General features: G+C 42.5%; 1 protein-coding gene and 1 pseudogene across 1 annotated transcript; both read right to left on the bottom strand.

The window, feature by feature from the left end:
- Positions 1-4,372: 4,372 nt before the first annotated feature.
- Positions 4,373-18,234, bottom strand: LOC119723149. Its single transcript, XM_038193698.1, has 4 exons — positions 17,985-18,234; positions 9,660-12,605; positions 8,218-8,365; positions 4,373-5,641 (listed from the first exon to the last, which is right to left on the bottom strand). Exons 2-4 carry the CDS (start codon positions 12,600-12,602, stop codon positions 5,442-5,444), a joined length of 3,291 nt encoding a protein of 1,096 aa, XP_038049626.1. The 5' UTR covers positions 12,603-12,605; positions 17,985-18,234; the 3' UTR covers positions 4,373-5,441.
- A 3,024-nt stretch (positions 18,235-21,258) lies between these two features.
- On the bottom strand, positions 21,259-26,616 carry LOC119723263 (annotated as a pseudogene).
- Positions 26,617-26,727: the final 111 nt, after the last annotated feature.

Raw genomic sequence — 26,727 nt, 5'->3', positions numbered from 1 at the left:
AAAGGTCTTTCTCAAAGCCAAAGGGAAAGATCGTGCCGTGGTCGTAACTTCAAGTCCTCTGACTTTAATTTTGACAAGTAAAGTCGAGTCAAGTTTGTCATCTGCCAATGTGGCCCACATGGGCGTCACAAGGGGGAACAGGAGGGGGGACCGCTTGCCCCCCCCCCCCGGAAAACGAAAAAAAAAGAAAAAAAGGAAAAAGAAAAAAAAAGGAAAAATAGGTGCAAAGCCATATTCCCATCTTCCAAATGGGGCAAAGTGCCCCCCTGCAACCCCCCCCCTCTCTGGATACGCCATTGCTGCGAACCCCCTGACCCTTTGATCATGAGTCAAGAGCCCTTTGAACCGCTGAGCCACCCCCTCCCGCCACACTAACCTGGAATTTTGAATCTCCCTATATTTAGGCACTTCGTAACTTCAAGCTCTCTGACTTTTTAATAAGTACAGTCAAGTCAAGTTTGTCACGTGCCAATGTGGTCCATGAGGCCGGCGTTTATCTCCCGGTATCAGTAGCATGAAACAATTGAGAATATGTCTATTCCGGTTCCCCTGGATGGGATGCCAGCCCATCACAGGTTACTCCCCAGCTAATGCCATAACAAATGGATACAACATAAGGACACAACATATGGACAGAAGCTGGATTCGAACCCCTAACCCTCTGATCGTGAGTCACGAACCCCAACCGCTAAGCCACACTCCCCCTCCCGCCACACTAACCCGGAATTTTGAATCCCTGTATTTAGCCAAAATCTCAGATGTATATTAATGTCGCCCTTTTAGGGCACTACCTTGCTTTTCAAATTCTAGGGTACGCAATCAGCAGACATTAAAACTGTCGGTATGGATACATATTTGAACTCTGGATGATGACACACTTACCTTTGTCAAACTGCTATGATCAACAAAATGTCTAATGGAAGGGATGTTCGAATCCCCTGTTACACATCGCAACCAAACCTTCTCCGATGTCAAACCCGCAACACCTGAAAAAGAAACGAGTCCGATCAATTAATACACACCCTTCATTAAAGTCAACAACAATTTGTCAGATTTCTTATTTTCGCTTGATTTTTTTTTTTTAAACAGATGATTGGGTTCAAGTTTGGAGCATCAAACAAAATTGCCGTGTATCATGTGTCAGGCTTTCGAAAAGGCTGAGTTTGGGATGTTAAGGCCAAAAAAAAGTCTCCGGTTTCTGGTATGCGCGTCGGCAAAATGAAAAAAGTTTTTTTTTCAATGAAAGATGATGTCTCAAAACCGCCAATCTCACTGGTTTGACTGGAATCCAGCTGCTGCACAATTTCAACGTTTAGATTGGGTTATGGTCGAGAATAAGCTTTATGTGGCCTCTCTGGGCTTCCATATATTTGCACTAAGTTTAGTCGGGCACCTTTTGCAGTCATCAGCCGACATTTGCAGCCAAAAAAATAGGTAAAAAAAAAAGCCGCGTCGCCGCACCACTTTTTGGGCAAGCTCAATACACGAAACCGGCGACTTTTTAATTTTTGGCCTAAGCCACTAGACCAAGCACTCGATAGTCTAGTTAAATACACGAATCTCCCGCAAGATATGGGTGATCTCACTGATGCTTAACAGAATATACCTGCTTATGGCGTCGGTGGATGAGGTGTGAGCTGCATCCAAATGTGACAGTCAGCACTCGTATAAATGACGGCACTCTATAGCTGCGGACTCTACGAGCCTACACAGGCCTATCGAAATCGAAACTGACTTTGCGGTTATATGAGACAAAAACTTTTTACGATGGAGGCAAACAAATTAATATCGGTATAGGGCCTAGGTCACTTCCTATCAAGCATGAACCGAAAGCAGGATGTCCACTTGAGAAGTGTACAAAAATTTCGCATTGTTTAGGCATTGTTTATTCAAACACTAATTTCAATTCTAACTCAACATTCCCATGAACGGGCATACAAATACGCAGCTTGTTGACACTTTGTGGAACACTACACAGCAAAACATGTACGCTTTTTCAGGGTATCGAAATAGAAAATGTGCCTAAAACCACAAACGCTAAGTCTAAAAAAAAATTATTAAAAAAACACTTTGCCAAACTAAAAAAGCTTTCAATTTTAGTTTCACAAATAATGCCATCAAGCAGTCTTTTCACTTTGTTTGGATACTTATAATGTACCACGCAACAAAATATGACTGAATGCAGGGACCCATATTATTTATTTTTAAAGACAAAACAAAGACTTCCTTTCGTTATCCACTTGGCTTAATAAATTAACCGAAAAAAAGGATGACAAACGAAAGGGAAACATCTCTGTGTCAAGGACGCGTAGAAAGATCATTTGATCAGTGGCGTCACCAGACTTTTCAGTCTGGGGGGGGGGGGGGCAAAGGGGGGCACCAGCATTTGATGGGGGGGGGGGGCCACTTAGGTGGATACGGATCGCCGTCCTGGGGGAGGGTCCCTTTGGACAATTTTCGCATACGGAGGATGGGCTAGATGCAAAATGGTGCCACATTTGATGCTAAATTCGATCTGAAGATATCTCCAGAAATTGCCATTTTTGAGGTAATGATTTTAACAACGCCCAGAATTTTTTTTTACCAACCCAAATCTCAGATGGGGGGGGGGGGGGGGTGGGGGGCACTCGGGGGGCACTAGGTTTTCCAGGGGGGGCACGTGCCCCCCTGCCCCCCCCCCCCCCCCCCCCCCCCCCCTTAGCGACGCCACTGCATTTGATTGGGGATTGTCGTAGAAAAAAAGGGCACACTGAGCGTCGCCTAGATCATCCGTGCTAAAGTTTAGGGTAGACATTTTTTTCACCGGTCTCCCGGCCTCCCGGCGCCGGCCACCAAAACAGGAAAGTTTAAATTGCAGTGGTCGGAAGTCCTGGAAGGCAACGGCAATGAACTCTACTGACCGGACGGATGTCATTTAGATATCAACACTATTCAGGACAAATGTTATGCCCAAGTTGTCTTCAAAAAGAAGTGAAACAGCAAAGCAGTAGTGCTCACAAACGACCGGCCATATGTTGGCAATTATGACATGTCCTTGGCCAAGCCACCTCACCCCCTTTTACCTTTTTCCACCCAGGAGTAATAGATGGTTACCGTACCAGCTTTAGCTAGCTGAAGAGTAGCCTGCGACGGACTATGTAGTATCCCATCAAGGCGGAATAGAAATATTCTCAGTCGTTTCATGCTACTGAAACCTGAGATAAACGCCGGCCTGAAGGGCCCATTGGCTCGTGACAGAGTTTTTGTGCCATTTCCCACATGCGAAACTGAGATATATGCAAAAATAGTGTTGCTGAAGGAGCTGATGTTCTTTTCGAATATAGAACATTGAGAAATCATTTGTTTTCTTCAAATGAACAGAACATATCTGAAAACTGGAAAAGATTCGCCGATAAATACCTTTAGATTAATAACATCCTGTGCCATCAAACCAAACAAGATTACAACAGAAACATCGCTATAGACTACTTTAAATGGGGGACAACACATTTGCCGACAGGCCATCCTTACTTAAATGTAGACAGGATGAGGGGAGAGTTGGTAGGACACCATCTTTCCATAGCGTATCATCCAGGCACATTTGCCGAAAGACATACGATTTTGCCGACAGGACGACGATCTTGCTGACAAAAACGTTAAAAGGGAGGCGGGGGTTTGCATCCCCCCCCCCCCACGACCGCAATGCACTTACCATCCTTTGATGAGTTGGAAGAGGTTTTTCTTCTTCCGCAGGTCACGCTGAACTCAAAAGAAAAGGTTCTATTGATGTGGCTGGATAGTTCGAAAGTTAGAGAACCCGTACCTTTTCCAGAGGTCGTCGGTTCAAATCCTTCTGAAACCCTTTTTTTTTTCAATCTTATTACTGAAATCAAGATCGATGGCCTGATCAATTGGCTGAGTGTTTTTTTTTCTGGGACATGTTCAATGTTAGAATAATTGTTATGATTGATGGAATAACTCGCAAAGGTCAAATGGAAATGAGGAATGGCACTGGAGATTGTGCCAAGAAACTGGTAAAAAAGAGAAGAATGCACACATTTAAAACGAAAGATGAACCTATTGATATTTGGAGAGAAAAAAAACATTCATAAGGTGTAGACATTGTTTTATTATAAAACTGTAGTGTTATTGTTTTATTTACTTTATTTTATTTCAACCAGCAAACAGCGGATAACCGTCTATTGCAGGCTGGGTAAAAACACTTAAACATTTAGAGTCCGAAGACAGAGTCTTGACACCTTGTTTGGGTTGCCCACCCAATTTAGGCCTGCCACATGTTTATTTTTTCATCGTGTCCATTCAATTACTTATATACAGGTTATCATCCACTCTAAATGCATACTCTACATTTTGTGTTTGTACATGTACATGTACACCGGCCTACATGCATTACAGTGCATGTACATGTATGTAACCGGGCCATATGTTGCTACATGCATATTTACATTTTGTACCATGTGCATTTTTACATAAATGTTAACCCCAATACTGTATAGCCAAAACGTATGACACTCGTCAGGTTTGGCGGATATCACGTCTCCCTCATAATGAAGCAAAGATTGGAAATAAAACAGTGAGACACTTAAAGTAAGTGTTTATAATTCCCTAGCATACAACTGTGGAGATGAAACAGAGAATAACTTCTTCTCCAACAAAATAATCCCAAACTGATGCCCTTTCACGACCTCACAATTTGTATCAGCGCGCTCCACCGTTAAAGTGGACGTGCCCCCTCTGTTGATTAACAAAATCATTCGACAAAAGTATAATATAAACAGTTCTATGAAAAGTGTGTTCAAGTTCGTTTTATCACAATTAATGTAATGAAAGCAGCGTCCCCACGTGACGCAGATAATATCTACAAAATATGGGCCGAAATATATACGATTCTAGGACTGCATGTTTCTGAGTTATTGGTTTGTCCAAACACTCGACATACGAGTTTATCAAACTTGTCTATTATCTTATCATGATTGCTTTCTTATTTCAATTTTTCTATAATTGCTTTCTTCTTTCCAAAGAATATTCAAAACTCACACCATCCATCCGACTGATACGACGCACAAGACAACCTACAGTGACATTCACTCAACCCATTACGTTGACTATTCAGGTGTCATTTGAGATTCAACAGGGGTGATTTTTTTCCAGTGGGTTTAGAACTTTAGATTATTAACGTATAATGCAAATGACCTCTGAATGCTTGAAATTTATAGATCGAGTATTCACTCGACTTTCCACTGGTCATCGTCACGAGTGTTTCTTTTTTCAAAGTAGACCTATTCCAATCTAAACTGACAATATATGCACTAGATAGTTTGTTTCTTGTACATGTAGTTTCACTACTGGGAATTCAGAGAAATCGTTGGGTGGCCGGTAATGGGCTCGGTCTTAGTATAAAACCAAACTAGTGCGACCAATGCAGCTGTTTCCACCACACCTCAGTCTTGTGCCATTTGTGTACGTATTTCTTGTATGACATCCATCCGTTGAAGTAAAGGTCTACCGAGGACTTCCAGCAAGTCGCTGACCGTCACGTGACCGTCAATCATCGCCCACTCTCGCAGCAGACACTCGGTGGGGTTGGTTATCTGCTGGCTGTCCAACAACGCTACAGACTCCACGTCTTTACCCAACTCTCCTGTATGGCAATGGATATGCTAAATTAATGAAAACCATTTGCGTGTGCACCTTATGCAAAATAACTGAATATGTTCTTTTTTTATCGGCATCACGAGTTGCGTAAAGGGAGATCAAGGACATCCCCTTCTCGAAGCGTTCACCTGTACCCTTTTGTGCCTTCTCTCAGCCGCTCAGAATTTTGAAGTGGCAGAAAGAGGTTTGCATTAATATTGAAACCCCTTGAGTGCTCCCTCCACGATATGAAGCCCAAGTGTCCATGCGATTAAAGTCTCAATTGCATCGGGGGTAATCCTAGTATCCCCTGTGTACCTACATCAGTGATTGTTCGATTAAGTGACTAACTGTCACTTGTGAGCATACTGTATATGATCGGCCAGTTATATGAATTATGAGCAAAATCCAGTGCATCGTGTATACCATTTGAAAAGATTTCGAGTGACCAGGTATTGAGGCGCTCTGGGACCAGATGCACTAGGCTAGTCTGTTTTTTTTGAAGAAAGCTTTTCTCCAGCATTGTGTTTCCAAATCCACATTGCGTACCGTATAATAATAATAATGACTAGAGGTTCGCGTTTGTTGTTACTAACGCAGAGTGGTCGGGCAGGCAATTTTTTCATTAAACACTGTCGAGTTAAGTTATGAATATTTTTATGTGAGAACAAAGGATCAAAAATTAAATCCTTTACAGTACAATCAATTATTTTGTGATAAAATTAAGTAAACATTATATGTACACATTTAAGTTATTTCTGGCTTGATGACGTAATTATTCAAAAAAGGGAAGTGAATACTGATTTAGTTCGGAGTGGATACATGTTCAATGTGCGGAAGTTAAATAATGTATGAAAATATGAAAAATGTAAGAGAAAGAATTCATAACATCTAACTTCCGGTTTGATAACGTCACAGTATTTGGAAGCATGCAAAAAGTGAACATTGTAATGGATATCGTTATTTGGGCTACGAAGATATTCGACATGGATCGAATGGCATAAAATAGACTTTAAATGCGGGTCGTTTTCAAATTCTCATAGAAGTAACTTGCGGTCCGATGACGTCATGAATTTGAAACCTTGCCAAGTTATTTGTGGATTTCAAAGAAAATCAAGGGGCGATTTGATAAAATTTGAACGGATGGTTTTCAACTTAAAGAAAGCAAACACTGTTTTATGTGTCGCTAGGGGCGCCCTTTTGAAAGATGACGTCATCACACTGCGTTTTTGTCTGGCATTCCTCACTAAACACTTTCATAATTTATATGTGTGTAGTAAAATGATTCCGCTTTTGAGTTATTTTCGGTTTTTACTGCACTTCCGGTAACACCGGAAGTGAAGGTTAAGCGGTTTTGTGTCCGGGAACAAGAAATGTTTCTCACGGCATAGTCTTCAACCTCAGGAAAAAAGATTCTCTATTTACTTCAAAAGATATAGGGCAAACTATTTCGTCAAAATTTGCCCTTAAATCGCTTGTAATTTGATACCTGATGACGTCATGATGACGTAACAAAATTTATAACAGCTTCGTAACATGGTACAAGTTCACACTAGGTTTTAGGATCATACCGTAAACCGTTCGGAAGAAACGGTGCTTTGTTTTGATGTCAGGCTAATGTCTACATTTTGAATTCACCTAAATTTGACCTTCCGGTAGAACCGGAAGACAAGGTCAAGCTAGTTCACGTACACGACATAAAATGTTTATCAAATAATGGTCTATCTGATTTTAAGGTTGGAACATGATTGATCATTTCGTTCAAGAGTTATAGGTGACAGAAGATCGTCATTTTTTTAACGAAAATCGCTTGTAATTTGACACCCGATGACGTCATAATGACGTCAGAGTACTGTGCTCCACTTAGGATGAGGGTCGATATATATTGAAGGTTACAAGTTCATATCATAAACCGTTTAGGAGAAAACCCGCGGAAACGTGCTGTACGCAAAAAAAGGAAAGATTCATCGTAACAATAATAGAGAGTGGTCGGGTTGTGCCCGACCACTCAATTACGGGGAATGGTACCACCCGTAGGGTCGTGCACAAAATGTTTCCAACTTTAATAACCCCTAACTTAAATTTCCCTTATCCAACCCTCGCAATATTCAGGTATATTTAAGTTTTGGACCATGAGCAATCAATTTAACCTTTTTGCGACGATACAATTTTGCCTCTAAATAGAAGTTGTGACATAAGGGAGACGTCTCCCCAAGGTATAACTTATGGCGAAAATGTTTCCCTAAGGGTAGATTAACGGGAATAACAGATTTTTTTCTCTTTTCTCGCAGATGAAAAGCTGAATTGTGAATGACGCGGCTACAACGTGGTCGAGCCGCAGGCATGTTAAGGCGCCATTGGCACCCATGAACTTTGAGAACAGCCAGAGATCGAAAGTGTTTCATTTTGATCGGAGGGAGGTAAACCCGAGTGCGCGGAGAAACACCCTTGTGGCACAGTTGAGAACCAACGCACAGCTCTACTCACATATGGTCCTATAAACCGGGAACGAACCAGGGCCGAAGTGGTGAGAGGCGAGCGCTTTACGCACTACCCACCCTTATGCGAGTCTAAAATGCTTACCTGCCAGAACTTTCCAGTTATTAAAGACTGACGTGTTGTTCAGGCGTAAGCACACCCTGTCGAAGAGGTCGGGTGGTAACTTGGTGATTGAGGTCGCTGGTCCAAATGAAATCCTCTGAGGAAGCGTGGAACAACTACGGTGTACGTCCTAAAAAGTTAGAGACAAGTGAGACTTATTAATGGATAAAGTAAGCTTCACGTTACACTAATACTGCATCAATTGATAGGGTTAAGCCTGCATTTATTGGAGATTCTAAAAAAAAAACATGAAAAACTGTAGCTTTATGTACGCCTTTCGCTATTAGCGTGTTCGATTACTTCCCCCACACTAACTCGTGCAAGTGCGACTGCGTTCCATTTAACTCTCACGAGACTTCTTGCACTAACTAGAGCCTGGCCAAAGTAACTGACCAACTGAGCCAGTTACATGGGTAAGTATCGCATAAGGCCATGCTAAAACATGTCGACCGCAGTATAGTAATTTGGATACGAATTTTCGATTTTGAACTTCCCACCGCATGCGCATCGCCGGATGCGCATGCAGTGGGAGGTTCAAAAACGAAAATTCGTATCCAAATTACTATACTCTAGACGATGGTCGGAAATTTGACACATTGTGTTAACAGTGTGTCTGATGAAGCATGCCTTCACTCAAGTATGTCAACTTCAATATAACTATTTAAAACCAATCCACTTTGAAAATGGGCTCCGATATTTATTTTTTATTCTTAAATACCTAAGACAGTTTACCAAATCTTATTGGTCAAGAACCCGTCAAGTGGCCGGTTTTAAAGACATAGCTGGGTGGTCTTAAACACTTTTCCAGGGTCACATGAAATTTGGACTCCTATGAAACCCGGTGCCAGCACCGTTAATTGGTTGAACGTTCACAATCCTCACGTAGGCATGCGCAATATAGTACCAGTGAGTCAGTATTTCATAGCCCTAAATTCACACTTCACCGGTACAGCTCCATATAAGGAGTTGTCTACCAGAAGGCCTTACCATTGTATTGCCAGAGGGGTGTTTTGCTGATCGAAATCGTTGAAAGTTATAATTTTTGACTTGTTTTGACTTTTGGACCGAAAAGTTTAGGGGTTTTTTGACCGAAAAGGTATATATGAAAAGGCCTACATTGGCTCGGGTAATTATCAGCATCCAGACTCCGACCGGTCTTCAACATAGTGTTTAAAACCCCCGAAGCACACATTTATTCCCTGAGTATTTATCATGGCCGCGTACGTCACTCGTACGTCGTCGGGTGACCCGAGATTGTTGTTTATTCTCACGTATTGCGCATGTGAACTTTCTCCGATTCAGAGGAACGAGTAAGCGCGGAAGGGGTGGGGGGTAATCGAACACGCTTTATGTGTTTGCTGTATAGAGCTGTTTCAAATGATCTGACCAACGTACTTTCAATATAACGAAATATTTTAACCTACACTGGGTTTACTTGTAGGCAGCTTCAGTTCGTATCTCTGTTGACCGCAGAACAGAATAACCGGGGATTCTGTCGGGAACGGTTGGTCATGCCCGGCCACTTTCAGCACGTGGATTTTTGCTTTGTCGCAACTGTTGTTTCCACTTGTGTACTTGGAGAGGTCAACGCTTGATTTGACCGATTGGACGTCAAGCGCGCAGAATGGACAGCGAGGGCCGAATTCGAAGCACAACTGTGGATAGTCCCTCGCTGTTATGCTCCTGACGAAGTCTACAAGCTCCTTCAAAAGGTTTGTGTTTGGCATCTTCGGTTCAAATGCCAAGATGGTGACTGACAAAAGCTTCCGCTGGCAGGATCTTTCCAACTGGAGCTTGAGAATGAAGTTTGTGCCGATGTGGAACCGGCTCCGATCAGCGAAGATCATCGGCTGGGAGCTTGGGTTTGCCTTCTGGTCAATAAATGCCCTAGTCAGACAGCGGGTCAGTAGACGGTAGTAGACGGTACTGGGATCGAAGAAACCAAAGTCGAAATAAAATACCTCCTCATTACTCTGGGGTTTCCCGAACTCCACCGAATCACCCCGGTAAGGAGGCAGCATGGCAGGCACCAAGAAAGACTTCTGGGAGCAGTTTGGATTGAAGACGGACGCCACCGGACACATGAGGTCATAAGCTTGCAGAAGCTTGGTCAGAAGTGGCACAAGATGGGACATGTCTCCGTAAATATGTTGCAGCAGACCCTCTGTGATAATTCCACTGCTTTCGTAATCTCTCCAATCCACAGCAAAGCGATGCGACCGTTTAGAGCCACGCGGGATTCGCACGAGTTTCTTCATGACGTCAACTAAGAACTGGGGGTCCAACACGACATGTTCTCGCAAGATGTCGTCGTCATCTTTGTGGATGATTTCTCCAGCCTCGCCAAAAAATTGGAGCATATTCTTCAAGTCGTCTTCGTTTGTCACATCGCAGGTAACCCTGGCAAGGTCGCTGATTTGGTCCAAGGTCATCACGTAAGCTGCACAATCAATCTCTGCCAGTTTTCGACGATTCTGGATCTCGCGATAGAAGTGCAGATACTTGATGGGATTTCTTTCCTGAGCGTATTCGGCGCTCTCCACCCGTCTGAATATTTCTGCTCTCAACTGCTGGAAGTCTTTGTCATCGGAATTGGAATTCTCGACGAGAAACAACGGCTTGTCGTCGAGAGGGTTTAAAACCAGCCGATGACAGAAAGGAGATGTGATTCTACGGTGAAGTTCTTCAGTAAAACGTAACCTATTAGCTTTAGAGACGCTTGCCTTGTGAGTGCCGACGATAATGATAACAGCATCTGGATGATGCGCATGCGCACAGACTGAATGTAGCCAGAAGAGAAGTTTCTGCAGCTGCCCAACTTCGTCAGAAACAGCGGCGTGTAGGTTGAAGACGATCACGTACAGAGCTCTGTCTGGCATAAAGACGTGATGTGCGCAGTGGTATAAAGTGTCTCCAGCAAAGTCCCATAAACTCAGCTTGGTCTCTAAGACCGGTTGTTTTTGGAGTACAGCTGTCATCTGTGCACGGATAGTTGTTACGGGAAAGGTTGACTTTTCTCGCCATACCTTATAGGTGTTGTGAAGATCAAATAACGGATGTGCCAGGATGGAAATAAGGTAAATTGTTATAGACGGCAAACTGGCGTTCGGTATCTTCATTGTCCAGCCAAAGACGTACGACAAATACAGGCCAAAGATGAAGCCCAAAGTCTTCTTCGATATGTAACTAGCTCTGCCTCCATATTTATGTAAATATCTCCGACCAACAAAAGTCCCCCATGTCGCTTCGATTGACATCATAATTCCGTTCAGAAACAGGAACCAGTAGCGTCTGTTTCTGCAGTCTCTTTTGAGGCTCAGTGCAAGTAGCCACGCCAGAAGGCCACAGCACGTGGCAGTTCTGTATTTATGCCACCTGTCATTGAATGTACAAAAAGAGTAGCATCCAATACCAAAAAGTACTCCTGCACTTGATATCACAACCACCACCAGCATGTCCCAGGAGGCAACGAGACTCTCAGCAGTAGCTTCTCCAGTCGCCTTAATCTCTTCTGGATGAAGACTCGCCGAGAAGGCAACAGCGACACCTGTACGACAACCTAAACCACTGGCGGCACCCAACATAACGGTATTTATCGTATCCAACACCTTGCTCTGTACAGTAGACCACACTGTCTGGTTTAAAAACCCGTCCACGCCCTCCTGACAGCTCGAAGCTTCTATCAAACCATCTCGTCTGATTATTGCGTCGAAGAGAATGCAGAACAAAGATATATACGTTGCGAACCGATAGGCAAAGTTGTAGTTGTGCATCAAGGTAAGTACCCCAAATGTACACCATACAAATGCCGTATACCCGTACTTGAACATACCAAATACAAACACAACTACGAACAAACAAAATAGCTGTAGGCCCATCTTCATTAACTCGGGCAACGTGTGCCATTGTGTGGGGTCGTTCTTGCTCGATGTATCCATTTTCTCTGATCTGAGTGTCGTTGCTTTACAAGCCGACGACTCTTCACCAAGGGCAGTCACCACTGAGGCACATTGCTGTATGTCATCTGCTTTGGCGCCTTCGGATTCGTTCCAATGTTTGTCCACGTTAATCACTTGACACATGTTCGTCTCAATCCCCTCGGTCGGCTGTTCCCGGATGTCAAACTCCCTTCCCATGAGCCGGTTCAGAAGACTGGTTTTACCGGCACGAGGCTCTCCGAGGATCAGGACCCGGGCTCGGTTGGTCGGTAGCTGACCGTCCGTCATAGCTGCCGCGTAGGCCTCTCTCAGGGAACCATCCTTCAGCAACGAAGCGAGGTGAAGACTTCTGCTAAAGTCTGAAATATTAGCCAGAAAGTTGATAGAATCGCTATTGCGCCTCGTCGGCGATGATTTTGTGATGTCCATGGCCTATAATTAAAATACAAAAAGTACAATTAAGGATTCAGTTTAATTGAAAAAGAAACTGCTACATTTCATCAAGATGCATGCACCACTTTGAATTAACTGATTTGAGGTATGGCAGACACAACATGAGGGCGCTGTTTGAATAGCGCCATTGTGTCAGCCATACCTCAACTAGGCTAATGGAGGGGGTGTGACAACATATTTACTGGCAGACCATCAATGCTAAAACGTAGAGAGAATTATATTTTTCCCCGTCAGCTATGGCCTCCGCAAAATTGAAAAGCGAAGGGGGGGGGGGATTTGGGGCTTGACACCATCCGATAGGGGTGCGGTTCAAGGACAAATTCGGTCAATAATTTGCGCTCTTCAACCTTACACATTTTAACCACGGTCCTACGATTTTGCCGACAGGAGGACGATTTTTCCGCCAAAAACGATTAATGGAGATCTCACCCCAGACCCAACGCCATATACAGTCTGACGTTTGCTAAGGTTGATTTGGCCAATTTCCAAATACTTCATTTTGATTGAAACTAGCTCAAATTACCGTTAAACAGACATTTTGATGTTTGTGGGCAAAATCTATGAGCATCGTTTTCTCTCGTTTTGAAGACCGTATCTTTATGCCACTTTCGGAGTTTTTCTCCTTGATCCAACTATGTGCTAACATCGTTTCGATATGTTCTGTAGTTTTCATTAAAATGTAAAAAATCAGCTTGGGTTCGTCTATTTTCCAAGCTGTAACAAATGGTTTTTGCAATATCTGTAAATCTTTTCAAGCCTCACGAATATTGATAAGGTTTCTATACATATGTGGTGTGCAGTACAAATGTGTACGACCCCCTCCTTTACGAGTTATTTATTGATCAATGTCAACCTTTTTGGCGGTGTTCCATTGGTCGATACCAAGACCCACGCGAAGTCGCGCCGTGTCACGCTAATGAATATGCTAATAACGCGCCACGTCACCGTTGCGGCCAAATCGGCTGTGGTATACCCATGGAGCTATATACGTACCGCGTAGACCACGTGTTTTGCTCGGCAAAAATCCGAGTCAAAATTGACTTGGTGATAGTACAAGGTGTAACACAAGCGTTTTCAAAAACAGATTAAGCTGAAATTCGGCATATACTTAGATGATAATGTAGTGTTCAACTATCTGTGAAATAAAAACGTGAAAGGATTCCTAAAAGTTGAGATAAGTAAACAGATTTGTGGACATTTTCGAACATTTTTTTCCACGACTTTTAGATTAGCTTTACCAGTGACCAGTGTTGACGTTTCTTCATCAATAACGGCGATGTTTTCACTTAAGTTTAGGATTTGTGGATCACTTGTTGTTTTGCTCAGCAAAATTCCGAGTAAAAACGTACATTGGTTATAATAGAAGGTGTAACACAAGCGTTTGCAACAGCAGATTAAGCTGAAATTTGGCACATACTTAGATGATATTAGTGTTCAACTATTCGAGAAATTAAAATTTGAAAACATTCCTAGACATTAAGATAAGTTAATAGATTTGGGGACATTTCGAACGATTTTTCCACGACTTTCAGGTCAGCTTTACCTGTGACCAGTATTGACGTTTGTGCATCAATAACGGCAATTTTGTTCACTGACATGAAGTTTAGGATTTCTTTTACTGTTATAATTTAACATTTAAATCATCCTGAGCATATTTTTTCCCCTCAAACACAGAGCATTCAAAAATCGATGTTTTTGGGGCTTGCTATCCGTTGGCTGCTCTGTCTGTGGCGTTCAGTTACGTAATCGGATTAACTTAATTCGCTAATTAACCCAAGATGCAAAGCCTTGGCAACCATAAGACTGATATACGCCCGGCCGTGTGCACTACCAGGCTCTGCTTGCAAAAAAGGAACAATCCACATTATTGGTGACTGACACATGGCAGTATACATGATATTGCGAAAACACACAATTCATAGAAGGGTTACAATGTTTTAATCTTTTATCCATAGTATTTCGTACACCGATAGCTACAAATCGGTTAGATGTAATTAATTAATGCTAGAATTGTTTCCTTTTTGCAGGTCCCAGAAGTCCAGCTTAAGTGTTTTCTATCTTTGTGCCTTTCTCACTGAATGTCACTTGTTAATTAGACTTGCTTAAACCTCACATTGGCTCAAAAGGTTGACTCAGATGGCTATGTCTTGTTTGTAGCGTCGTCGAGAAAAACAAGAATGCCTGCATGTCGGTATCCTGTTATTTATGTTTTCAATTCACTTATGAATCCAAATAATCCGGGTAAAAAGAAATGTTATTCGACGAAATGAAGGGATTTCAATAATAATAACAATACTTATTATTATTATACGTGTAAAGGTACCATTAAGGAGACACGTTATCGTAATTTCTTCGCACGATGGGAGACATCGGTCATTAGGGAGACATTTTCATGTCTCCCTAATGTCATAGCCCCCCTTTAGAGGAACAATTTTACCGTCGCAATTAGATTATATTTGTTGCTCTTTGTATAATTTGTAAACATACCGAAATTCGTGGGGAAAAAAGGACAAGGGAATATTGGGGCACATTTACGTTTGAAAAATTTTGTGCACAAGTCTATGGGGATGTCTCCTAAATGTCCATGCATTGTAATACTTATAATAATAATAATTATTATCTCACTGAATGCTATAATGGGGCGACTTTTCCATAGAACTGTGCACCTGACACAAGTTTACATTATCCTTTCTCCACGAAATTCGGTATAGGTATAAGGTATAATGTTTTGGACCACGAGAAATCGATCTAGATGGTGTGAGACATTACAATTTCTTGCCCTAAGGGTCGTTTTAACATTAGGGCGACACCAATTTGTCGCCCCAATAAGGCGTGTCGCCCTAATGCAGAGGCGATAAGCAAAATCTGTCGCCAGTACACAGTATTCAGTAGTTTAATGGTGTGTATTTACAAAACCCACGTATCCACCAGGACTGGTACTCAAGGCGCTACATCATTATTATTACCCCTGCTGTGTGGCCCATGAAACATCCCTAACACCATCTCAGCTCCCTGGGGAGTATACAGCTCGATGCTGCCATTTCGGCGCAGAGCAGCTCAATCAACCACACTAACCATCTCTGCCCTCACAGGTATCTATTTTTTCCTGGGTGGAGTGACAAAGTGCCTTGCCCAAAGGCACACGCACCATGACCCCAGGCTTGACTCAAACCCACAACCTGCAGCTTTACCCGCAGACCACGACTCCAAGCACTCCATTTTGTGGATTTAATGTTTGTAGGCCCTATTTTCTGTAAGTGCACTCGAGTTTTCGCCGTGTCCTTCAAAACAAGCTCTCAAAACTCATCTCATGTAGATAGCTTTCACTTAACCCTCCCGCTTGTTTTTTGTTTTTGTTTTGTTTTTGCTTTGTTCATGCATAGCGCCTTGAGCACCTTACCGTGGATATGATGGTACGCTTTGTAAAACAATTCTGCAAAACTCAATAGATACAAAATACTTCTCTGGTTTTGCAAATAAAACATCCGGCGGTAACACAGACTGCTGCTCAGCTTTAGTATAACTTTCACGGAAGTGAGATCATCTATAGCCAGTGGGATTTTCCCCGGCTAAATTGTGTTATTCTTTCACTTCAGAAACCTGTTACAATAGTTTCTGTTGGAGGCCAAAAAGTTGAAAATTATGTACTCTGCGTAGTAATGCCGCACTAATATTTTCATCTGATAGCTGAGGTTCTACAGAAATATTGTGCAATTATGCAAGACATAAGTATGCCGGTATACAGGCATGATGACATAAGGCCCAAAAATAAAAGTCACCGGTTTCTGGTATGGAAACCGGAACCGGAGACTTTTTTTTTTGGCCTGATGCGTGTACAACAGAGTGTGCGAGTTGACCTAAAAAAATAGCGAGATTTTACAAGAATACACGTACAGCATGGGAGTCTGTGACTAGACTATACCAGTGTCTGCTACCGAGACGTTGACATAAAAAGTGAACATGAACTAGTGAGACTTGCACGTTCTATACCGAACTTTAAAAAAAAAATCATTTCACACCAAAGACGAGTGATACATGTTGGGATTTTATGTTGTATTTATTTACATGCAAAATGAATACAAATGCTGCAAATTAATCAGTGACAGGATTGACCTGAAGTGAACAAATAAAAAAAAAAACAGTTGAAGAGCTTGACTTTTCTACCCCGACAGGGTCTTTTTAAGGCCAAAGGGAAAGTTCATGCCATGGTTGTAACTTCAAGCTCTCTGACTTGTTAATAAGTACAGTCAAGTTTGTCACGTAGTGCCAATGTGGCCCACGAGGCCGGCGTTTATCTCCGGTATCAGTAGCATGAAACAATTGAGAATATGTCTATTCCGGTTCCCATGGATGGGATGCCAGCCCATCACAGGTTACTCCCCAGCTAATGCCACAACATATGGACACAACATAAGGACACAACATACATGTATGGCCAGCAGCTGGATTCGAACCCCGAACCCTCTGATCATGAGTCACAAACCCCAACCACTAAGCCACACTCCCCTCCCGCCACACTAACCCGCAATTTTGAATATCCCTATATTTAGCCAGAATCTCAGATGTATATTAATGTCACCCTTAGGGCACTCCCGCGCTTTTCTTATTCTACAGCGTGTGTCAATAAAAACGCAGGATTAGAAACAAAAATATTAAGAATATAAACCACCCCTATTCATCATAATGTTAACCCTCTTTTCAAAGTACCTTTCCTTCTCTTCACTATGCTTTTTATCCCATCTCATTTGGACAATCCTGTCCAGAGATAGAGTACATTGAAGAAGGGTTATAAATTCCAAGCTGGTCTGATTTGTGAAATCACACATACCTAATGAAAGGTTTGAATTCAGTACAGGTGAAAGTATTTGTGGATCACAAAGAAGGACATGTTTGGCAGGATTAGGCTTACATAATCCTTTAGTCCACAATCAATGTTATTAGTCAATAATTACAACAATGATAGTCCAGTTATTAAATTTAAGTGATACTTATCATCAGTTGTTTCAAAGAAAGTTTTGTTCTGGTTTAATTGTCTTCAATGCATACCTGCATTGTACATAACTGGTCGTTGTGTTAAGGTCATTGAATCAGACCAACCAGCTTCAGAAGGGCTTCACAAAACTTGTCATAACTTTTGAACCAAAAGTCCAAATACCACCAAACAAAAATCTTGTCAAAGATGAAATTATGGACAATCAAATCCTTATCAAATTAGGCACACCAGTAGCATAATGTTCTCAGAAAAAAATCGCTTTGAATCCTGCGTTTTTATTGACACACGCTGTAGGGTACGCAAACAGCACGCATTTAAACCTTTGGTATGGGTACAGATTTGAATTTGGATGGTGACACACTTACCTTTGTCAAACTGCTATCATCAACAAAATGTCTAATGGAAGGGATGTTCGGATCGCCTGTTACACATCGGACCCAAACCTTCGAGTCTCTTACAAGATAGCGGTAAACTCACTGATGCTCGCTTCGGTATGGATGAGGTGTGGGTTGTATGCTTCAAACGTTAGAGTCAGCACTCGTACATATATGACGGCACTCTTATAGCTGTTACAAGTCTATCGAAAGCGAAAACTTGGTACTTAAATGTGACAAACTGTTCACGTAACGTTGGAGGCAAAGGTAATCACAATATCTACAGGTCACTTTCTATCAGTATCATGCATGAACTGAAACCAGGATGTTCACTCGATGCAGCTCGACATAGGTGGGCATTGTTTGTTCAAACACTACTTTCAATTTCTAAACTCAACCTTCCAGGAACACATACCAATACGCAGTTTGTTGACCCTTTGTCGAATACCACACAGCAAAATAAGTACGCCTTTACGGTATCGAAATGAGAAATGTGCCAAAAACTCAATCGTTATTAAGTTGGAACAATCTAAACTAATGCTCCAATGATTATGTAAACGATTAACGAATCATAGGTTTCAACTAAATATTGATTGGCACACTGCAAAAACTGCAGTGTTAAATTTACACCACTGGTATCTATATAGGACCATCTGGTGTTAAATTTTACTGGTGTTGTCCTATATAGATATCGAATGGTGTTAAATTAACACCACAGTTTTTGCAGTGCAAAGAACAACAGGTAAGTTTGCCAGCAGATAGATTGCTGGCATGTTCGTCTCCTTTCATCCACTTTGCTGCAAATTGGACCACACTGACATATCATCCCTTTCAATTAACTGTATATATCTCTGGATGTAGGTGTCCAAATGAGATAGGGAAGACAGCATTGTGTTGAGAAATAATCATCCTTTAAGTGTATATAAGTTATTATTAAACAAACTGGGAGCTAGTATTATTACTATTTGTTTCTAAATGTATTAATTTTGTTTGATACACACTGCATTAGGAGTGCTTTCCATTTGGGTTTTCCTGTTGTTGTGGGCGGCCTAGCTCGCCGCGCTACAAGTTGAAAGCGCAGTGGTCGGAAGTCCTGGAAGGAAACGGAAATGAACTTTACTGACCGAACAGATGTCAATAGGATATTAACAGTATTAAGGGCGCTCTCTTCCAAATAAAGTCAAAAAGAGAAGCAGTAGTGCTCACAAACGACCGACCATAATGTTGGCCAATATGTTGTGTCCTTGGGCAAGCCACTTCACCCCCACTTGCCCTTTTCCACGTAGGAGTATAGATGGGTACCGTCTTTAGCTGAGGAAAAGCCTGCGATGGACTATAGCATTCCATCCAGGGGGAATAAAAATGTTCTCAGTCGTTTCATGCTACTGAAACCTGAGATAAGCGCCGGCCTGATGGGCCACATTGGCTCGTGACAGACTTTTTTTATGCCATTTGCCACATGCGAAACTGAGATGTATGTGAACATGGTGTTGCTGATAAAGCTGTTCTTTTCAAATATAGACAAGGGAAAATCAAGACGAACATATTTTTTCTTCAAATGAACAGAAAAGATCTGAAAAATTGAAACGATTCACCGATAGCCAGGGCAACCCCCATTGTGATGCACATTTTTCCCTATTTGCAATAAATACCTTTATAATGTTAACATCCTGTGCCATCAAACCAAACAAGATTACAAAAGGCGCATCGCTATAGACTACTTTGAATGGGGGACAACACATTTGCCGACAGGCCATACGTTCTTAAATGTAGACTGTTTTTCCCGGTCACCCGATTCCGTAAAATCCAAAAGCAGTGCGGAGCTGGGGTGGGTAGGTGGACACCATCTTCCTATAGCGTGAACTATTCAAAGCGGACAATCGTGGGCACTATCGGACAAAATAGGTGGCGCTCTTCATCCAGGCACATTTGTCAACGGACATACGATGTTGCCGACAGGACGACGATCTTGCTGACAAAAAAACGATTGCACGTAATCCTTTGATGAGTTGGAAGAGCTTGTTCTTCCTCCGCAGGTCACGCTGAACTCAAAAGAAAGGGTTCTATTGATTAGTCACCAAATTGATGTGGCTGGATAGTTCGACAGTTAGAGCACAAAATTCCAGAGGTCGTCGGTTCAAATCCTTCTGAAACCCTTTTTTTCAATCTTAATACTGAAATCAAGATTGATGGCCTGATCAATTGGTTGAGTGTTTTTTTTCTGGGACATGTTCAATGTTAGAATAATTGTTATGATTGAGGGAATAACTGGCAAAGGTCAAATGGAAATGAGGAGTGGCACTAGAGATTGTGCCAAGAAACTGCTAAAAAAGAGAAGAATGCACACATTTGAAACGAAAGATGAACCTATCGATGTTTGGAGAACGTCATAAGGTGTAGACATTGTTTTCTTATAAAACTGTAGTGTTATTGTTTTATTTACTTTATTTTATTTTATTTCAACCAGCCAACATCGGATAACCGTCTATTGCAGGCTTGGTAAAAACACTTAAACATTTAGAGTCCGAAGACAGAGTCTTGACACCATGTTTGGGTTGCCCACTCAATTAAGGCCTGCACTGCCACTTGTTTATATCTCCATCGTGTACATTCAAAGAAAAACCTATTACACTAGATACATTCACAATTCTAATAAATTATCATGTCCAATTTTTTTTTTAATTCATAATTACTCATATACAGGTTATCATCCACTCTAAATGCATAATCTACATTTTGTGTTTGTACATGTACATGTACACCGGCCTACATGCATTACAGTGCATGTACATGTATGTAACCGGGCGATATGTTGCTACATGCATTTTTACATTTTTTACCATGTGCATTTTTACATAAATGTTAACCCCAATTCTGTATAGCCAAAACGTATGACACTCGGCAGGTTTGGCGGATATCACGTCTCCCTCATAATGAAGCAAAGATTGGAAATAAAACAGTGAGACACTTAAAGTAATTGTTTATAATTCCCTAGCATAAAACTGTGGAGATGAAACAGAGAATAACTTCTTCTCCAACAAAATAATCCCAAACTGATGCCCTTTCACGACCTCACAATTTGTATCAGCGCGCCCCACCGTTAAAGTGGACGTGCCCCCTCTGTTGATTAACAATCATTCGACAAACTACAGTTTAAACAATGCTATGAAAAGTGTGTTCAAATTCGTTTCATTACAATTCATTGAATGAAAGTAGCGTCCCTACGCGACGCAGATAATATCTACAAAAATCATAGGCCAAAAGATATCCGATTAGAGGACTGCTTGTTTCTGAGTTATTGGTTTGTCCAAACACTCCGTCGACATACGAGTTTATCAAACTTGTGTATTATGTTATCACGATTGCTTCCTTATTTCATTTGTTCTCATAATTGTTTTCTTTTTCCATAGAATATTCACAACTCAACAATCCATGCGACTGATACGACGCACAAGACAACCTACAGTGACATTCATTCAACCCATCACACCGAGTATTCAGTTGAGTTTAAACTGGGGTGATTCTTTTTTTTACAATGGATTTACAACTTTACATTTTAAAAAAATATGCAAAATGACCTGTCAATGCTTGAAATTTATTCCACTGAATAGATCGAGTATTCACTCGCGTTTCCACTGGCCATCGCCAGGAGTGTTTCTTTTTCAAAATATTCAAATCTAAACTACCAATTATATTTACTTGATAGTCTGTTTCTTGTACATGTAGTTTCAGAACTGTGAATTCAGAGAATTCATTGGGTGGCCGGTAATGAGCTCCGTCTCAGTATAAAACCAAACTAGTGCGACCAATGCAGTTGTTTCCACCACACTTCATTCTTGTGCCATTTGTGCACGTATTTCTTGTATGACATCCATCCGTTGAAGTAAAGGTCTACCGAGGACTTCCAGCAAGTCGCTGACTGTCACGTGACCGTCAATCATCGCCCACTCTCGCAGCAGACACTCGGTGGGGTTGGTTATCCGCTGGCTGTCCAACACTGCTACGGACTCCACGTCTTTACCCAACTCGCCTATACAAGCCAAAAAAGGAAGAAGGATCTGAATACCGATTAAACGTTTCACTGCTGATCCTAGAAGGATATCATAGTGTTCTTTTTGCACCTTTCTCACTAATTGACCGAGTGTCACTTGTATTTTGGACAGGTTACCTATCTCACTGACTGAGTGAACAAAGAAATTGACTGCAGCGGGGGGTGAACTTGTGACCTCTGGAATGGCGTACAGGCACTTCACCAACTACAGCTATCCAGCTGTACATGATTAACGCGGTGAGGCAATATTAGAATGTCTTTGTTGATATGGCTCCCTAGCTCATCTTGAGCAAAGGCACTGCCAACATAGATCAAGATAGCTTAGTTGATCTAGCGCGCCGGTACAGTGTTCCAGAGGTCGGAAGCAGAAATTCAGCTCATAGTCCATTTTTCCTTGTGTTTCCCAAGTTGTTGAAAGTAAATGGAAGAAGGTTTAAAGCCAGGTTTATTTTACATTATATTCCTTTCCATGTCCTCCATTTTAATATTTTAAGCTTTGCTGTAGTTGATTAACTTGTATAACCACAGTTTTGGTTTTCAAAGGAATCTAATGTTCTGGTTTTTTTCTGACGGGAGAGCAATTAGTCTTATTTTGGTCGTAACCGAATGGGATACTATATAGATGGCTATGGCTTTAGGTTTTTTTTTTTATCATCGGCAAGCTAAGGTGAATAGTCATAGTAGTCGTAAGCTAACAAGTCTCACCTGCCAGGGCTTTCCAGTTTCTGATCCCGTGGGTGTCGTTAAGCAGCAAGCACACCTTATGAAAGAGGTCGGGAGGCAGTCTTGTAATTGGTGTCTTCGTAGTGAATGCTACCCGTTGTGGCAGATGGCAGGAACCACAGTCTGCATCCTGTGTCGTATGAAATGGGAGAGGAGGGGAGAAATGATCAAATCCAAATTGTTTTGTCAATGAACTGGATAGATGCCCGCTGTCTTCCAAACAAGTGCCTGGTCTCAATTAAGAATAGGTTTCTCTAAACTGATTTCTAAATTGAGCGAGCTACTCACAAACTCTAAAGTTCAAACACTGTAGAACCGTGCCGGCTATCAGAATCCCGCCCCTTTATCAATAAACTGTAGATGGCCTGTTTTATACTAGTGGTTTGTCTACCTGGTTAACGGTTACTGGGGAAACGTGAAGACAGTGGAGGTGTTATTCTAACACGAGGAACGTACTAAATATGCCCACTGCTGAAAGACAAAGATGTCTTCACAACTCTCTTATTCAGTCTCCATGCATTGAGGGAGAGTTTCCAAGCAATGGATACACCTACCAGAGATTTATATCCCGACAGCTACAACTCGTATCTTTTCTGACCACAGAGCATCACGGCCGGGGACATCGTAGGGAACGGCTGGTCATTCCCGGCCATCTTGAGCACGTGGATGTTTGCCTCTTCTCGGATGTTGTTTTCACAGGTGTCTTTTAAGATATCGTCAATTGATCTTCCCAAAATGGCTTCGTGCACACAGTAAGGACAGCGAGGACCGAATGAGAAGCACAACTGTGGGTAGTCCCTCGCTGTTATGCTCTTCACGACGTTCAGCAAGAATTTCAGGAGATTCCAAACGGGATTTTGTTGCTCAAACGCCAAGACAGTGACCGATAGAAGCATCTGTTGAGAAGAACGTCTCTCCAGCTGCAACTTGAAGATGAAGCTGGTACCGATGTGGAACCGGCACCGGTCTGCAAAAATCAAAGGCTTTGAGTTGGAATCAAACTTGTCTAGAATGGCATATGTCAGGCAACGGGTCAGTAGACGGTAGTAGACGGTGCTGGGATTGAAGGAACCAAAGTCGAAATAAAAGACCTCCTCTTTACTCTGGGGTTTCCAAAAGTTCACCGATTCACCCCGGTAAGGAGGCAGCATGGCAGGAACCAAGAACGACTTCTGGGGGTATTTTGGATTTAAGACAAACGCCACCTGACACATGAGGTCATAGGCCTGCAGAAGCTTGGTCAGAAGTGGCACAAGATGGGACATGTTGCTGTAAATATGTTGCATCAGACCCTCTGTGATAATTCCACTACTTTCGTAATCTTTCCAATCCACAGCAAAGCGATGCGACCTTTTAGAGCCACGCGGGATTCGCACGAGTTTCTTCATGACATCAACTAAGAACTGGGGGTCCAACACGACATGTTCTCGCAAGATGTCGTCGTCATCTTTGTGAATGAGTTCTCCAGCCTCGCCAAAAAATCGCAGCATGCTCTTTAAGTCGTCTTCATTGGTCACATCGCAAGTATCTCTTGCAAGGTCGCTGATTTGGTCCAAGGTCATCACGTAAGCGGCACAATCCGTCTCTGCCAGCTTTCGACGATTCTGAATCTGGCGATAGAAGAGCAGGTACTTGATGGGATATCGTTCCTGAGCGTATTCGGCGCTCTCGACCCGTCTGAATATTTGTGCCCTCAACTGCTGGAAATCTTCGTGAACTGGTTGGGAATTATCGACGAGAAACAGCGGCTTGTCGTCGAGAGGGTTTAGAACCAGCCGATGGCAGAAATGAGATGTAATTCGACGGTGAAGTTCTTCAGTAAAACGTAACTTTTTAACGTCAGAGACGCTTGCCTTGTGAGTGCCGACAATGATGATAACAGCATCTGGATGACACGCATGCGCACAGACTGAATGTAGCCAGAAGAGAAGTTTCTGCAGTTGCCCATCTTCGTCAGAAACGGCGGCATGTAGGTTGAAGACGATCACGTACAGAGCTCTGTCCGGCATAAAGACGTGATGGGTGCAGTGATATAAAGTGTCGCCAGCAAAGTCCCATAAACTCAGCTTGGTCTCTAAGACTGGTTGTCTTTGGAGTACAGTTTTCATCTGCTCACGGATAAGTTTTACGGGGAAGGTTGACTTTTCTCGCCATACTTTGTAAGTGTTGTGAAGATCAAATAAGGGATGTGCCATAATGGAAAGAAGGTACAATGTCACGGACGGCAAACTAAAGTTTGGTATCCTCATTGTCCAGCCTAAGATGTATGATAGGTAAAGGCCAAAGATGAAGCCAACAATCTTCTTCGAAACGTAACTAGCTCTGACTCCGTATTTATGGGAAGCTCTCCGACCAACAATCATCCCCCATGTCTCTTGGATTGACATCATAATTCCGTTCAGAAACAGGAACCAGTAGCGTCTGTTTCTGCAGTCTCCTTTGAGGCTCAGTGCAAGTATCCACGCCAGAAGGCCACAGCACGTAGCAGTTCTGTATTTATGCCACCGGTCATTGAATGAACAAAAAGAGTAGCATCCAATGCCAAGAAGTATTCCTGCACTTGATATCACACTCAACACGAGCATGTCCCATGAGATAACGGGACCCTCAGCAGCAGCTTCTCGAGTCGCCTTAATCTCTTCTGGATGAAGACTCGCCGAGAAGGCAACGGCGACACCTGTGCGACAACCGAAACCATTGGCTACACCCAACATTATGCTATTTATTGCATCCAACACCATGCTCTGCAAAGTAGACCAAACTGTCCGGTTTTCAAACCCGTCCTCCCTCTCCTGACAGCTCGGAGCTTCTATCAAAATATCTCTTCTGATTTTTGTGTCAAAGAGAACGCAGAACAAAGATATATACGTTGCCAACCGATACGCAAAGTTGTAGTTGTGCATCAAGGTTAATGCCCCGAATGTACACCATACAAATGCCGTATACCCGTACTTTAACAAGCAAAGTCCAAACACAACTACGAACAAACAAAATAGCTGTAGACCTATTTTCATTAAATCGGGCAACGTGTGCGTTTGTGTGGGGTCGTTCTTCCTCGATGTATCAGATCCGAGTGTCGTTGCCTTAATAGCCGACGACATTTCACCAAGGGCAGTCACCACTGAGGCACATTGCTGTATGTCATCTGCCTTGGCGCCTTCGGATTCGTTCCACTGTTTGTCCACGTTGGTCACGTGACACATGCGCGTCTCAATCCCCTCAGTCGGCTGTTCCCGGATGTCAAACTCCCTTCCCATGAGCCGGTTCAGAAGACTGGTTTTACCGGCACGAGGCTCCCCGAGTATCAGGACCCGGGCTCGGTTGGTTGGTAGCTGACCGTCCGCCTGCGCTGCTGCGTATGCCTCTCTCAGGGATTTATCCTTCAACAACTCAGTGAGATGAAGACTTCTACTGAAGTCTGAAATCGGAGCCAGAGCCTCTACAGAATCGCTGTTGCGCCCCGTTGACGATAATTTCGTGATGTTCATTGTCTAAAATTGAAATAAATAGACGAAAAATTTAGGATTCATTTTAATTTTAAAAAAATGTCATTTTTCATCATGACTATGCATGCTCATATCAATGCACACAGAAATGCTTCTCTGATTTCGAACGAAACAAATCACAGTAACACAGAGTGCTGCTCAGTTTCAATAACCTTCACGGAAGTGAGAACATCTATGGCCAGTGGGTGTTTTCCCAGCAATGTTTGTTATTCTTTCGGGAGTCTGTGAACAGACAATGGTTTGCTTCGAGTAAGCTAACCATTGTGCGAACAATGGTTTGCACAATGGTTTGCTGCTCGAATGGCGTCCATGGCGATTTCGCAATTTCTATGGAGTTCCCCATCTTGCGCTTTTGGCGCTATAAGATCTTTGGTGTGCACGAAGGGAGCTGCCAACATTGGTCAGAGATTTAGTTTCTGCGGGATATTGCTTTCCATTATTCTGAATAAAAAAG

The sequence above is a fragment of the Patiria miniata genome, unplaced genomic scaffold (genome assembly GCF_015706575.1).
Source record: "Patiria miniata isolate m_02_andy unplaced genomic scaffold, ASM1570657v1 HiC_scaffold_16, whole genome shotgun sequence".
NCBI lineage: Eukaryota > Metazoa > Echinodermata > Asteroidea > Valvatida > Asterinidae > Patiria > Patiria miniata.
The sequence above is the reverse complement of the archived record's forward strand: the minus strand, read 5'-3'. Positions and strand labels throughout refer to the sequence as shown.